This window comes from Alosa pseudoharengus, unplaced genomic scaffold (assembly GCF_046254945.1).
Source record: "Alosa pseudoharengus isolate Yale_2024_CS ecotype anadromous, Long Island Sound unplaced genomic scaffold, YU_APseudo_1.1 YU_APseudo_1.1_scf_3, whole genome shotgun sequence".
Lineage (NCBI taxonomy): Eukaryota > Metazoa > Chordata > Actinopteri > Clupeiformes > Clupeidae > Alosa > Alosa pseudoharengus.
This window is the reverse complement of record NW_027468718.1, coordinates 33,426,581-33,442,323: the sequence shown is the minus strand read 5'-3', so window position 1 is coordinate 33,442,323 and position 15,743 is coordinate 33,426,581. Positions and strand designations below refer to the sequence as shown.

Sequence of the window (15,743 nt, the reverse complement as noted above, 5' to 3'; positions counted from 1 at the left end):
ACAACAAAACTACAACTGAACAACAAATGATCAGAAAAGGAAAACCTCTGCTATTTGGCCGATATTCATTGATCATAATTGGCTGTTGCAATCACAAAATTACATACTGAATTTGATTGTTAATACTTCTGTGAGGAAAAAAGGGCTAAATACAGAGTTAATTATGGTTTATTGAGTAAATATTTATCCTTGTACATCTTAGGGTAATATAATTTACAAAGAAAACATTGAACATGTATGCACTGAGCCTTAATATTATATATGAATGTTGCAGGACAGAATGAAAGATTGAAAAAACTTCAGGAGAATGCTCGTCTCATTAAAGATCATCCCCGAAACATCTATGTTCTTGCAACAGAAAAAAATGTGCTGAATGAAACTGTTGCAAGATGGACATTTGGAGAAAGAGACAACAGCAAAAAGAATAGGATCATCATAATAGTAGGAGAAACAGGGACAGGGAAGACCACCCTCATCAACACTCTAGTAAACCATGTCCTGGGTGTGAAATTTGATGATGAGATGTGGTTTAAGATTTCTGAAGAGGACGAAAACAAGAAACAAACAGATTCCCAAACAGAAGCTGTAACAGTTTATGATATTTTTGAGGAAGAGAGCCCAGTATCCCTCACCATCATTGACACCCCAGGCTATGGGGATTCTCGAGGACCCCTGTATGACCAGCTAATCACTGAAAACCTGTTTAACTTGTTTAAATCGGAAGATGGAGTGCAGGAAGTGGATGCCAGAGGTCTTGTTCTGAAAGCATCTATGAATCGTCTTTTTTACCTACACAACATTACATCTTCAATGGAGTTCTGTCCCTTTTTGGCAAAGACATCAAAGACAACATTGTGTTGCTCATCACACACTCAAATGGCAACTATCCAACAAATCCACTGCAGGCCATAGAAGAAGCAAACGTTCCATGTGCAAGAACAATGGAGAATGAGCCTGTCTACTTTCTGTTTGACAACTGTCAGCTAGAGGTATTTGGAGGAAATAAAGATGTTGCTAAACATGCCTGGGACCGTGGGGTCGAGAGCATTGAAAATATGTATTCCTTTTTAGATCAAAAGGAAAGGAAAAGCATGGAACTCACTAAAGATGTGCTGAGAGAGCGAGTGCGCTTTTTTGCTTGTGTTGACAATCTAAAGCAGCGAATTGAGTGGATCGAGCTGAAACAGCAAGAGATGAGACAAACTGAAGCAGCTATTGAAGAGAACAAGGAAAAGCTGAAATCATGTGAAAAGTTTGAATATGAAGTTGATGAGCCATACAAAATAAAGGTCCAAGTGCAGGGCTTCACACTTGGATACAGTTTAACACCATTGGAAAAAATGTGGGGACATTTCAATGCTCAAGCCACGTCCTGTAAAGTCTGTGAGGAGACCTGCCATTGGCCTGGCTGCTGGATGGCTCCGTCTCTCCACATTTGTGAAGTGATGAAGAACAACCACTGCACTATGTGCACTAAGAGATGTCATTACAGCAAACATGTCAAAGAGGGATGGAGATACATAGCAAAGACCAGGAAGGTGACTAGAACCAATGAAGACCTGAAGAAAATGTTTGACAAGGAAACTGAAAAGAGCAAAAGTTATAAGGAAACACTGAGAAAAGCTGAGGAAATGTTGGCAGAATGCAACACTGAAAAATGCAGGTTAGTGCAGGAGGCCTATCAGTGCATCCGGAGGCTGCAGGAGATTGCCCTTGAGAAAGACTCTGTGTTCACGCTTGTGCACCTGGACTTTCTGATTGAGAAGCTGCATGAAATGGGAGACAATGAGAAGGTTGAAAAACTGATGGAGATGCAAAACATTCATGAGGCCAGACAGAGAGCTGTGGATTACATCAAAGCAATTCAAGGAACCGTTTGATTTTATTAGAAGGAAAATGGAAAAGTCACCCATACCCCAAAGCAGTAAGGTCAGTTCAAGTAATTGAGAAAGTTGATACAGTTGCAAATATCAGCTTTCTGAGGCATTAATACCATCTGTTTCAGTAATGGCATACATATTTGCTGGATGCTGGACAACCAATTCCAAATTTATACATTATACATTTATTGTATATTTATGTATCTTCAAGGCATATTGTTTCTGCCTTCCCTGCTCTACCTGTAAAGCACTTTGGGTCAGCTGTTGTTTGTTTAAATGTGCTATACAAATTAAATGACTTGACAATCATGACAATTTCAAAACTGGCTCACTCGCGAAGCACTTATTGTACAGAGCTTTATATCCTCATATTCTGTAAGGTCTGCTGTTTATTGTGATATACGGTTTGACATTAGCCTGACGTTGTCATACTCAAATTCTAGTCAGAATATGAGTCTGATACTGCTCAATTGGGACGTAATTATGGGGCATGTTTCAACCGATACACGGGGGGGGATTCCTCTGCACTCAATTGGATAGACCTAACCAATCAGAGCAACGAAATAGCTTAGCATGAGATGTAGGAAGAACACACAAACCATCCTTCAGGGACCGGTACAGGGACCATCACTGAAAAAAATGAATCACTGAGACATCCGCCCATCTCTCTTTGACAAGGCTCAGCAATGGCTCCAGGTGTTTCCATATGGCAGGATGCCCCATCAATCTGGGGGTCGTTTCTAGAAAAGTTAGCAACGACGTTGCTCAACCACCATGGTACGACGCAACTTGCGACCAAACAAAGACACTGTTACACCTGTTTCCAGAAAGCATCATACCTGTGTCGCAATTCGCTTCCTCCGACGTTCGAACACCATAGTTCCAACAACGTTGTTGATGATGCAGCGATACATATCATGGTGGAAACAGTGGCAACGTAATACCCCACCCCCTAGAAATGTTCTGTCACGGCCTATGTCGACATGTAGCTTCGGTAACAACAACCGAAATGCAGTGTTGAAACACGTGTATGAAACGTATTAAATATGCAAACACTGATCCGGTATAAACACTGACACCCCCAAAGCTTTTTGGAAAGCTAAATGTTGACAGGTATGGTATACGATTAAATATCTGCATACAATATTTGTAGTATTTATTATTGTTTTTAACATCATTTGAATAAGACTGATTAAGTAAGGTGCATTATCATAATGTACTTTTTTATAGCATTGGCCTATTTATGGAAAATGATTTGGAGTGGACAACAAACTGACCTGTGTATCAGTGTTGGCTTTACACAATTTATTGCCATTATTAAAATAGGCTATCCTAATCTTCAAAACTGTTTGAGTAGTTTTCAAATAGTAGTTTTGATTCCCAAGTGCCACCCCAATAAAAAGTCTGGACCTAGCTGCCCCCCCCCCCCTATAAAATAATCCTGGCTACGCCCCTGTTGACGCCAGAGTGGCAGTGCATAAATCGGCAAGGTGCACCTTGAAATTGGACAGGTTGCCACAAAGGTTTCTGGACAGGTTTCCAGATGTGCAAAACGCACAATGGCCAGAATAGGGTAGGTAGGCCTACATTATAACTGAAAAATGACACTATAACATGACCATTATAAAATAATAATCCTTAGTTATCTGTTGAGTTTTTCCTTCTTCAAAGGAAATGAACATGTGAAAACCCCATCTGTTCCCGTCTATTGCATGTTTGTAAATGCATATTGCGTATTATTTTAGTAGACAAGCAGCAGGCGCGCGGGAACCTTTTTGACCAGGGGTGCTGAATAACAAAAATAATGGTTGTCTGACGATTCCCCCCCCCCGGACATGTTTAGGATTTTGACTGCTAAATACGTCATTTCAGTGCGGTGTGCGGGTGATAGCGAGAAGTTTTAGAAAAGTCCGGGGCAGCCACAAATTCCAATGTTCCGCGACAGCAGTCCACTGCGCCCACCCTAACCCCACAGAAGCGCACTTGACATCGTTAGCCTATTTCAGTAGCTAAGGAAAATTTATTTTCTGATCGTCAAAACCACACCAGAGATGTTAGGCTTTAAATATAGGCTAATAATCAGGCTGCAATGATCTCGCAAATAATTTCTGAATAGCTTTAAGTGTGTCGTCACCACAGCAAATAGGCTATGTGTCCTAATAATTTCTATCTTAGCGACTAGGAAATAAATCTCACTAGCTATGCATTTATTAATTTTGCAAAACTGTAAAACACAATTAAAGTTTGTTTCAGCTTATCCATGTTTTTTTTGAACGTGTAAATCGCATAGAATATGTAGGCCTATATCAACTGTAGGCCTACACACTTGATCGCTATAGATGAAACCACGCTACGGTTCTTACAGTAACTGACTCAAGTTTTTAGTAGCCTATATTCGAACCTATCAATAACCCTTTTTTGCTATTTGACTCATCATTTCACATACAAAAATATAAATAATGTCATACAGTGAATTAGTAATTATTTAAAAATATATATAATATTTTTAAAAAATCTATCTCCTGCCAGCAGGGGGTGCTGCAGCCCCCTCAGCACCCCCTTCCCGCGCCCTTGACAAGCAGGGAGGGCAAATTAATTTTTTGTTATCCGGAACACATGCTCCGTTCGCGCCTGAGGGCTGTGTTTAATTCACAACATTTTCAGAGATTTTCTATTGCGAGCATTTCATCAATCACGCTATCTGTCGCCGCTCGCCAACACCCGCACTCACAAATTGGCTTGGAGAGCTTCAGATGGGTGAAAATACTGGGATTTCGCGAAGCCACTTCCAAATTGATTTAGCTCTTTGACGTGATTAGAACGTACAAGTGCTTCCCTCTTGTAGGCTACTAATGAGGTTATCTCAGCTCGGAAAAGTCGGCTCCATCGGTGTGTCCAACCGAGGTGGGTATACTTGCACGCACTTCGCACGGTTCCTCCGGGCCACATTCTGATCAAACACGCACGCACCTGCACTTTAGAAACAGCCCCGTCCCACGATACCTGCAAAAGCTGTAAAATGATACGCCAAATTGATGTTCTGGACGGCGGATGACTGACAGACGAAAAATTAATCAGTTCAGAAGCCCAGGACCGCACCAACTCCTTTAGGGGGAAAAGTGAAAAAGCTGTTTCCAACTCTGATCTCTCTCACACACACACATACGTTTCTAAAAATAGGAAGACGTTTTGTCAGTTTACATACTTTATTTACAGTAAATAGGCTTGCTAAATATAAGTGGGAATCTTTTGTTTAATGTGGATTAAACATAAACAAATGTTTCATGTGGGTAATTGTGTTTATTTTTAGCCTATTTGTGAAAATACATTCAGTCCAACCAAAAGTTGCAACCAACCAAAAAAAAAATGCTTATTGTTCCTGTGCAAGGTAAAACTTATTGAAACAAACACCGCACATTTTTTCTATGTCTTTCACTCTTAAGTGTACTGTAGTCTCATCACGATCATAACACGTTCTCTGGATCTGAGACTCTTGCCGTCATCACTCTTTCACTGGCGGGACAACATAAAAGGGACGTGATTTAATTCTGTTCAGCTATCGTGAAACCGAGGAACATGAACATCTGCAGATACTAGTGATACCGAACATGCGCCCCAATAATGGTGGAATATGTTACAATTACAACTGAAATGTATATAATTTATACAGCACCAAAATATACCGACGAGGTTATGACTGTGCGTGTGTAGACAAATGTATTCATCACGTCATTGTTACATCTACTTCGAAAAGAGTTGCGTCAGTACTTCTCCATGCCACATATGAACAGTACCTTGGAGAGCGACCAAGGCGCTCATTTCTGAATAGGTAGGCTAAAGCTTTCTGGACTCATCATCCTTACCTTCGAAGTGGCAAGTCAGTGATTACTGCCTCTGGATGCTAGCAAACAGCTGTTATTTTCTAATTATTTTTATAATGTTTCTATAAAATTATCATGTTAGGATAATGCACTCTGCCCAAAGAATGGATTGTCCTTAGAGTATTCAGGAAAAAACTGATTTATCTTATGGAAAATATAGAGGTTTTCAAGGCTTCTGTAAACATAGGCAACAATGATTAAGATTTAATATTGCGAATAGATTGAACAATATTAGAGCCATCCACATTTTAGTTAAGAGCATAAATAATCTAGTAATGTACACAGTAATCTTCTGAGAAACAAATACATTTCCAAACAAACAAATAAACTAACAACACAGCAAACATAGCTAAATATTCCACCTACCGGTACATTCATACTTACTATTTACATTTATTTCCCCCTTTTTTTGCCAGTAAGTGTATCAACTGTTTCAACATGTGATTACATACAGTACAAACTCTCAAGTGTTCCTGAACCTTTTATATGCCTTGCACCTTTCATATGATAGCACATTTTAAAATAATGAGTTCAATTGAATGGGATGAAGACTGAGCCAGACGATAGACGGGGCTGAAGAGGTTTTTATCAGGAAGAAGGCTCTCTCTTTCTGAAGGTCAGTCTTGTGCGGGGGTCACCCAACAAAGTCCTGTGAAAAGACGACGAACAAGAACCTTTTATTTAGCGAACCTTTCTATTTTCAGAGCCACAGAAATGGCAAGGGCAGCTCACAAAAACATGACTTTAATTTCATGAATCTCCATTCAAGGTCTGGGACTGGGAATCTCCATTCATTATACAAGGTCTGGGACTGGGAATCTCCATTCATTATACAAGGTCTGGGACTGGGAACTCAATTTCTTGCCATTGATCATGTGATCATGTGTATTATGATGTTCCTGACCAGTTCTCAGTCAGTATATTAGCCATTATTAGGAAATAATTACAGCTTGTCCTTTACAAGCTGTTCCTTTCTGTATTTTCATGTACCAATGTCTGATGCAATGCATCAGCACCTGGCCACTTATAAGCTCATTTTGTAGGATTGAGCTAGGAAAGGACAAAGGTCAAAGGTCATACCTGAGCACAATGCCGACCAGCAGCCCAGCAGCCAGAGGGCCAACCCAGTAGACCCAGTGGTAGGGCCAGTGCTTAGCCACCACGGCTGGACCGAAGGCTCGGGCCGGATTCAGACAGCCACCAGAGACCGCCCCACTGCAGAGACAGAGAGAGGGACAGAGAGGACAGGTGAGGTTGAGAGGAGAGGGAGTGAGAAAGAGGGCAGGAGAGAAAGAGGGGGAGAGAGAGGGAGGGGGAGAAAGGGCATGAGAGATATAAGGAGAGAGGAAAAGAAAGGGATAGGGGAGAGAAAAGGAGAGAGAGGGAAGGACATAAAAAAATAGAAAAGAAAGAAAGGAAGAAAAAAAAAAAGATGTACACACATAGTGAGAAAAAGGCCGACAGAGAGAGTGAGAAAGACAGAAAGAGAGAGAGAGTGAGAAAGACAGAAAGAGAGAGAGAGGGAGAGGGCAGAAAGAGAGAGAGAGGGAGAGGGCAGAAAGAGAGAGAGAGGGAGAAAGACAGAAAGAGAGAGGGAGAGGGCAGAAGACAGTTATGTGGGAATGTATTGTTCTGGAGTTTTTCTGACTAGGATTGCGAGGTGCCTTGTTTCAGACAGATGTTTTGTCCTCATCCTGGTTGTACAGCTCACAGAAGCATCACACCCTCAGAAAGACTTACGGTACATAGACCAAGACAAACATGAACACACGTGTGCACAGATCATACACACTATCGGCTACGAAAGATCACACACACACACACACACACACATTCAGTTGACCTCACCCATACCCATAACGACACAAATGTACTGCACAGACTGAACACCTCAATCTAGACGCACACCTGCAGCCACCCATATTAACAAGCACACACACACACACACACACACACACACACACAGACAAACACACAGACGGACACACACACACACACACAGACAAACACACAGACAAACACAGACGGAGACACACACACACAGACAAACACTCAGACAAACACAGATGGAGACACACACACACACACACACACACACACACACACACACACACAGATGGAAACACACATATACTCACGCTCCCAGGATGCCGACGCAGAGCGTGAGGCCGATGCAGAAGGGGGCGAGGGGCGTTTTGCTCTGACGGTTCACTGCACTCAGGCACACCGACAGCACCAGGAAGAACGTCATGATCACCTCCGCAAGCAGAGCTACGCCCACCTGATGATCGGCCTTAATGGCATCAAAGGCTCCGCCAGACGCATTCACAAAGCTCTCGTGCGAGGAGGCCACAGCCTGTTTAAATAAGAATCACCACAGTAGAAAAATAAGATCAAAGCGCAAGTCATCTTATGGCAATATTTACTTAAAACAGGTGCTCTTTCGAGAGAGTATGCGTTCAATATATCACTGTTGTTTGTGAGTATTAAAATAAAACTTTTAGTATATTTTTTCAGGCTTTTTGCCTTTTATATCGACAGGACAGTGGAGAGAGACAGATATGAGGCAAGTGGGAGAGATTGGGACTTGAACGCCGCAGACCGGAATCAAACCTGGGTCTCCATGGGCAGTGCACTGAGACCCAAATGTAGTACGGTGCTGCCGCTTGCGCCACAGCCCCTTGTGATTTTGTTTTGATAGTAAATAGGCTTAGCTGTGGGACACCCCCAACCTATAGGAATGTCTATCTGACTGTAGGCAGTGTTCCTCTGCAGTAAAGGTCTTACCCTGGCAAAGCCGGCGCCCACTATGGCTCCACAGAACTGAGCTGCCCAATAGGGGAAGAGCATGATGAGCTTCAGGCCGCCTGCCACAGTGACCCCTAAGGTCACAGCAGGGTTCATGTGGCCGCCACTAGGAGAGCAACAGAGGTCAGAGGTCATATTGCTTCATCAATACCAGTCAATACATTCAAGTTGAATAGAGACACATTGACAACCAGATGTTAGAAAGGCAGATATGTCTAAACTACCAACAAATGTCAGGTATATGCAGGGTAGATTTATTATGTTAAGTTGTTAAAAGCCCCTGGTCCCATCCCTACATTAACTATGCTGTTTGACTTAATGCAGCCTTTTCTGCCAGTAACTGATGGTCTAAAGTGCTGAAACGTATAAACAACCAGGGGCAAAGTAAAATGCATTCCTAGAAATGAGTATAAGATGGAAGAGTCTCTTCTTGGAACCTTGTGGATGAGCAGTTTGCAAACCTGTTTATCTGTAATTGTGAAAGTGTGCAGACAGCAGACACCAATGAGCATTTAACATCACAAACACAATCCCCCCTGTTACCCCTCTTCACGCACCTGATTCCGGCCGTGATTGCGATGGAGATGGAGAGGGCCAGGCCGTGTGCCACAGCGGGCTGCAGGCGACCCGTACCTTCAGAGTTCTCGATTACTGAGGCGCAGCCTGAGAAGACGAAGAGCGCCGTGCCGAAGAACTCGGCAACGCACGGGAGCAGGTAGCGGTCGTAGTGCGTGCGGCCCCACATTATCTTGACCCTAGGCTTGACCTCCGAGACCTCATGCACCTCTTTACCAGCTGAGAGCGAAGCCATGGTGTCGAGGAGGGAGATGACCGCACACGTTGTTAGGTACTAAAAAAGATACGTGAGTGAGAATAATGCATACCTGAGAAATACGTACCTTGGTTGTATAACGGTACTGAACAAACGTATGCAACGTGTTAGTTTGGGCTATTTTTTTAGTATAGTATATACTGTAAGTATAAGTATATATACTCTTTTGATCCCGTGAGGGAAATTTAGTCTCTGCATTTATCCCAATCCGTGAATTAGTGAAACACACACAGCACACAGTGAACACACAGTGAGGTGAAGCACACACTAATCCCGGCGCAGTGAGCTGCCTGCATCAACAGCGGCGCTCGGGGAGCAGTGAGGGGTTAGGTGCCTTGCTCAAGGGCACTTCAGCCGTACCTACTGGTCAGGGTTCGAACCGGCAACCCTCCAGTTACAGGTCCGAAGTGCTAACCAGTAGGCCACGGCTGAACATATCTTTTGAGAATGACTGCTTCTATGTACACAATGAGCATGCTTTTTAGAGATCATATTCACGGAAGAACACAGGCATGGAAGAACACAGGGAAACGTGACCTCTCCATCTTCTACCCCACAAGAAGATAACTTGTTTGTTTTACCATCCAAGTTAGCCTAACCAATTATGATAACCTTTTCAAGCATGGGGGTTTCTGTGAAGTCAGTAGAAGCCTAGGTAGAGGATATCTTGGGAGATCACATCTCACATATGACAGTATTCGCCCACCGCATTTTTGATTAAACTTACCATTTTAATATTATTGCTGACATTAGGAGATTTACTTTTAAAGCAACACCAAAGAGTTTTTTGTACCTTAAAATAATGTTTCCAAAATCGTTTCAGTGGTTCATCAACTCGTAACAGGGTGAACGGCACTTTCTGCATTCGCTTCGCGGCCCTCTATCGGCTATTACCGCACTATGTAAGTTTGCTGCATCGGGTAGCGGATCTGTAGTTCGATGGAATGAGACATGAGAAACTACAAATTTAACTTGCATCTGATGTCACAATACATCGTACTTTCATAAAATCATGCAACTTATTCTATCTTGTCTGTGGACATTGTTATTTGCAAAGCCGGTGCTGGATAAACAAATAGTGCGTGCGACAGATGAAAAGTTCTTTGGTGTTGCTTTAAGTTAGATTACGTTAACATTAAACATCAGCTAACCGTAGTCTAATTTCTCTGGGTACTAGCTAACGTTAGGTGACAAACAATAACGTTAATGAATTCAATGCAGCTATCAAGATAGTCAGGTTAAGATTTGTTCGATTTCAAAGAAGGGTACAGAAATATATGACATAATTTATTAAGGTATACTGTAATTTCCAAAGTAACGTTAGCCTAGGCCTACCTTCAAATTTGCCCTGATTGCCCTACTATGGCTACCAATGCGTTGGGAAATTTAGCCCATCTCTTTTGGAATGTTCAGACATACAGTACAATGTTACATTTTTTTAGAAGCCATGCAAAACAAACGGCAGTCTTTACCTAGTCTACTTACAGCTAATTTAGCCTTCAGTGTCTTCGGACCAAAGCTTAAACTTTAAATTAGAAAAAAAAAATAAGTGAAGAAAGATATAGATAATTGGCCCATAAAGAAGGAATTCAGGCTAGCAAGATGAATGACCCCTGATTCAATAGCCTAAATAGAGGGTATATCAAGGCCCATCGTTTTTCCAAAATCGAGCCTATAGGCTACAAGATCGCATCAAAATTGATGGTGGTAGGCCCTAAATTGGAATTAATATTGTCAAATATTAGGCCTACACAACTGAACCAGAGTGGGACTTTAGCTATCAGAAAGAGAAAAAACAACTTGTTGAAGAGTTGACATTGTTGTGTATTGCACTTTAGCTAGCATGTCTGATACTCTTATTTCCTTAAAAAAGAACCTCCAAGTTCATTTTTACTATCATAAAGTTTATCATAATGCTGCAATTTGTCACAAAACTTGTCCTTTGATTTTGATTATAAAGTTTCAGTCTGTCAATATATTCAAAAACATTTTGTGGACCTTCTTGGAAATTACCACAATAGGAAGTGCTTTACCTTGATCAGAGTGTTTGCTGGGATCCTTTTCTTGGAGGCGAGACCTTTTCTCAGAGAATATAGTGAAAGTTTTCTTAGAAAAGACAGGGAGTGCCTATATAGTGTAACTGTGGTGTTCCGATCCATTGCACATATGGTTAACGGTTAATGCACTTGTATGTAAATCTGTTGGGTGGATGACCTGTTTTCTCTGAAACCCATGCCAAGAATAAGGGGTCACCTTGTGGCCAGGGGACTGGATGTTATCTGATGTTTATTAATGATGGGGTTATGTCCGGTTCATGTTTGTGTGCACACTGCACAGGTGTGTGTGTGTGTGTGTGTGTGTGTGTGCTTTTGTGCATTTGTTTGTGTGTGTGTGTGTGTGTGTGTGTGTGTACTTTTGTGCATTTGTTTGTGTGTGGGGGATGTCTGTGTGTGTGTGTGTGTGTACTTTTGTGCATTTGTTTGTGTGTGGGGGATGTCTGTGTTTGTGTGTGTGTGTGTACTTTTGTGCATTTGTTTGTGTGTGTGTGTGTGTGTGTGTGTGTGTGCATCTGTGTCTATGTGTGCAGGGTTGTCTATCTGTGAGTGAACTGTCAAGTTTTCTTGAATTCCACGATTGATATTGATTAATTGATGTTTTTTTTTATGACATGTATTCCCAACTCATTCCAGTCAAGTGTACATCCATCTTCAGCCATCCTCAGAGACAAAATCAGACACAGTAGTTGTTATATTCTCCACTCTGTCACAGCTACTGGGAGGAAAACTTGGAAATGTCATGTCTCTCTCTCTCTCTCTCTCTCTCTCTCTCTCTCTCTCTCTCTCTCTCTCTCTCTCAGAATTGTCTGTGCTTGCCTCTGTCTGTGGTGTTTTTGCCAAGCAGATATGGAGAATGATCCTGAGCCAGGGTTGTGTCATGGCTGACTGAGCAGCGGTGGATGGAAAGAAACAGGTGCCAGAGGCTACCCCTGCTCCTCTTGAATCTTTAACTTTTGGGCAGAGCAAGGACTGAGTCGGAACGGAGGACATGAACGGAACAGAGTGGACCAGACCAGACCGAGGGTTCCAGGTACACACTGCATGGAGAGTGGAGTGAGTAGGGCCTGAACAAATCCATCAGATAGATAGATAGATAGATAGATAGATAGATAGATAGATACTTTATTATTGATCCCCAAGGGGAAAGTCAAGGTCTCAGTAGCATACAGACATCACACACAACATGCACTTATAGCAGAAAGAGTAAATATATAAGTATATACATATAACAAAACTCTACTGTACAATAGAGACAGTAGAAGATAAGAAAAACAAAAAAACGAAATACTAAATATACTATATAAATTAAATCAAATCAAATCAAATCAGCCGTGGTCTATTGCATACTGACAATACACACAGTGCAGACAGACAGACATGCACTTGCACATATATGTGAACACACACAAATGCACGTATAGGTTCATACAAGGGTCATTCTGTGCCAAATCAACAGATGCCTCCCGCCTGACCGTCTTGGATTTGCTTCATACTTTATGTCAATAATGCTATAATATCCAACAACTACCGCGTAAAAAATTAAGCTTGTATCTACTTTATTTTCGGAGATATGGAGGCTTAAAAAACAGGGTCATTAGTCTGATAAAATGCCGATTTTTAAAATCACTAAGTTCCTTCAGTCATTGCTTTTGAACAATTCATGCTAGATGCTTGAAATTTTCAGGGAATATTGCAAGACTATAGATGTTTTGGAATGCAATTATTTAATTAATTATTTAGCCCAGAGATTAATATTTGCCAAGTTATGGCATGTTGAATATGGCATTAAATAAAAAAAATAGCAACTTTTGACCAATATATCTTCAAGCCGAACCACATTAGATCTTTTACATTTATATATATAAAAGACATATTGTAGTGCATTATTAACAGGTAGAAATATGTCCAAAAGAAATCAAAATCTATCATTTATGACACTTTAAAAATTATAAAAATAATTTCACATTTAGGTTTATGTGTATTTTTCACATGTATGATGTCTTTCTTACAGACAACCATATCATTGAAAAGAATGTGTTTCAATTAGCACACAAAATATTGAGTTGGTAGCTTTATTCAAACTATATTAATGAAGGCATCAAAAATGGTTTACATGCCTATGAGTGAGTGTCTTTTTCCAAGGTTGCGGTGGACATTTGTTTACTTATACCATGTGATGTTTTGTTTATATAGCCATGTGTTTCATTTAATAGTGTCTCTGTCCCCACCCCTCACCTGTTTCTGTTTATTAGCCTTGTCACCGCCTCACCTGTTTCTTGTTATGTTCATTACAAGACACTTTCTGTCATGTTGTGACCCATTTTCTCCATCCTTGGGGCTATTCCATCAACCTCGCTTAAGGCCAAACCTGGGGGATATTCCATCAACCTCGCTAATAAAGGCGGCGCTTAACAGAAATAGCCTGGCTTGAACTAGCGTAGACTTTCACTTGGAGCTAAAGCCGTTCCATTAACTCAAGTTAGCGGCATCTTGGCCTTGTTTATTCAAGCGAGGTTTAGTTCAGCTTCATCTCTCTCGGATGCGCATTAAATGTAAAACATATCTTTTCAGCAGTCATTTCCAACTTTTCACGCTGATGGTGCTCAAAATGCAACACAGCTGTGTTCAAAGCAGGATCAAGGCTATCTATCTAGATCCTATAGCAATGTATGGTTGGGGAAGGCATAGAAAAGTTGGAGAACCTGTGGCCTAAAACAATATCGGTGGTTGCAGGGTAATTGAAGTGAAATGGGTGGCGATGGTCTGTCATTTTTAAAAAGTGGGTCCCCAGAAAAAAAAGTTTGGGAAACACTGGCATAAGGGATGGGCAATGAGGAGAACAGCCCAAGCAAATCATGTGGGGCCACGGCCAGGTGCTTTAATGACTTCTTTGGAAATCCAACATTCAGTGGGTTGCTGTATTATGTTTTATAACAAAAAAAAGGAATTATATATTTTATAATAATTGTAAATATGCTGATTGAATGATGATTGATCAAATCAATTTGAGACCTCAAATATACAAAACAATAACACTATTTTTCATTTCACAACTTTCTTTTCCTTTTCAAAATCTTTTCTCTATTCTCTGTATTGGGTTTCTCTCAAGGCGTTTAGACTCAACAAAGCAGGGCAAGTAAATAACTTAACATTCAGTGTTCATCTTGTTTACATGTGTACCACTCTCATATTTCCTTCTCTAAAAGTCAGTGATTTTATATTGACCACTTTTTGCTGTATTAACTGGAAAGAATTGCCTTAATCAAAATAAATAAATGAAAAAATAATGAAAGAAATTGTGGTTTCTAAGTTGCAGATGGGGTTACTGAGGATTTTACACAGATGTTAACATGAATATCAAAAGCTATTTAAAATCATGCCAAAACAGATGCATAGCAGTGTGACTGACACCAGATCATGTGGAAGGAAGTTTGGCAGCAAAAGGCCCATTATTTCTATTTTAATGGCTGTTAAACTTTGACACAGGGCACTGGAAAGAGCCCAAGCTCATTACGACTCCTTCATAATAGCTGCGGTGTGTTTGAAGTAAAGATGGAAATGAAACGGATGTAGGCTGTTTATGAATTCTGACACTTATTAATGAAACAATAATCAGTAGCCTATATTGCAACTTTCAGAAGACCCCTCCCCAAACATGACCCTTTTTCACAAAAACACTATCTTCCACACCTTTTTAAGCACGTTTGTTTTCCAGTTCTTTATGTAAAACTATACTAGCCCTGTAGTACAATATAAATTCAATAATATGGCCCCAGCCGTGGCGCAACTTGCTGGGGCACCTGCACCGTACGCCGGCGACCCGGGTTCGATTCCCGCCCCGTGGTCCTTTCCAGATCCCACCCTGACTCTCTCTCCCACTCACTTCCTGTCACTCTCCACTATCCTGTCGCATTAAAGGCATAAAAATAAAGGCAAAAAAAAAAAAAAAATCAATAATATCCTCAAAATGTGGGATTTTGGGCCTAAACTATCACAGGAAAGAGATACTCATTCCACCAACGAGTTACCACTGAGGAAAAGAGTCTTGAATTTGATCTAGCGTTTATGGCTGGTCGACACAACAGATGCTCAGCAGATGACCCCAGTGAGTGGTTGGGGATGTACAGCTGGATCATAGAATTGAGATAGCCATAAGCAGATCTAGTAAGTGTCCTATAGGCCAAGGTCTATTATAAGGAGTCAAGGTAGAGTAGGAGAGGAGTTACATGTGTCCTCTTTGGCTGATTGAAGACCCGGCGTGCTGCAGCATTCTGAATCATTTGCA

The 15,743-nt window shown here is 41.2% G+C and overlaps 2 protein-coding genes across 2 annotated transcripts in view; both read right to left on the bottom strand.

Annotated features, from left to right (window-relative positions):
• LOC143099926 (E3 ubiquitin-protein ligase TRIM35-like) overlaps positions 1 to 15,743 on the bottom strand; it is a 491,084-nt gene that overhangs the window by 200,007 nt on the left and 275,334 nt on the right. The gene's annotated exons all lie outside the window — the stretch shown is intronic.
• LOC143100937 (aquaporin-8-like) lies at positions 6,350 to 9,380 on the bottom strand. Its single transcript, XM_076264529.1, has 5 exons — positions 9,127 to 9,380; positions 8,549 to 8,675; positions 7,900 to 8,117; positions 6,842 to 6,976; positions 6,350 to 6,410 (listed from the first exon to the last, which is right to left on the bottom strand). Exons 1-5 carry the CDS (start codon positions 9,378 to 9,380, stop codon positions 6,350 to 6,352), a joined length of 795 nt encoding a protein of 264 aa, XP_076120644.1.

Coding starts and splice junctions, on each gene's coding strand:
- LOC143100937 (XM_076264529.1), bottom strand. CDS start 9,380: ATGGCTTCGCTCTCAGCTGGTAAAGAGGTGCATGAGGTCTCGGAGGTC. Junction 8,676..9,126: donor GCAATCACGGCCGGAATCAG/GTGCGTGAAGAG, acceptor TTGCTCTCCTAG/TGGCGGCCACATGAACCCTG. Junction 8,118..8,548: donor TGGGCGCCGGCTTTGCCAGG/GTAAGACCTTTA, acceptor TTATTTAAACAG/GCTGTGGCCTCCTCGCACGA.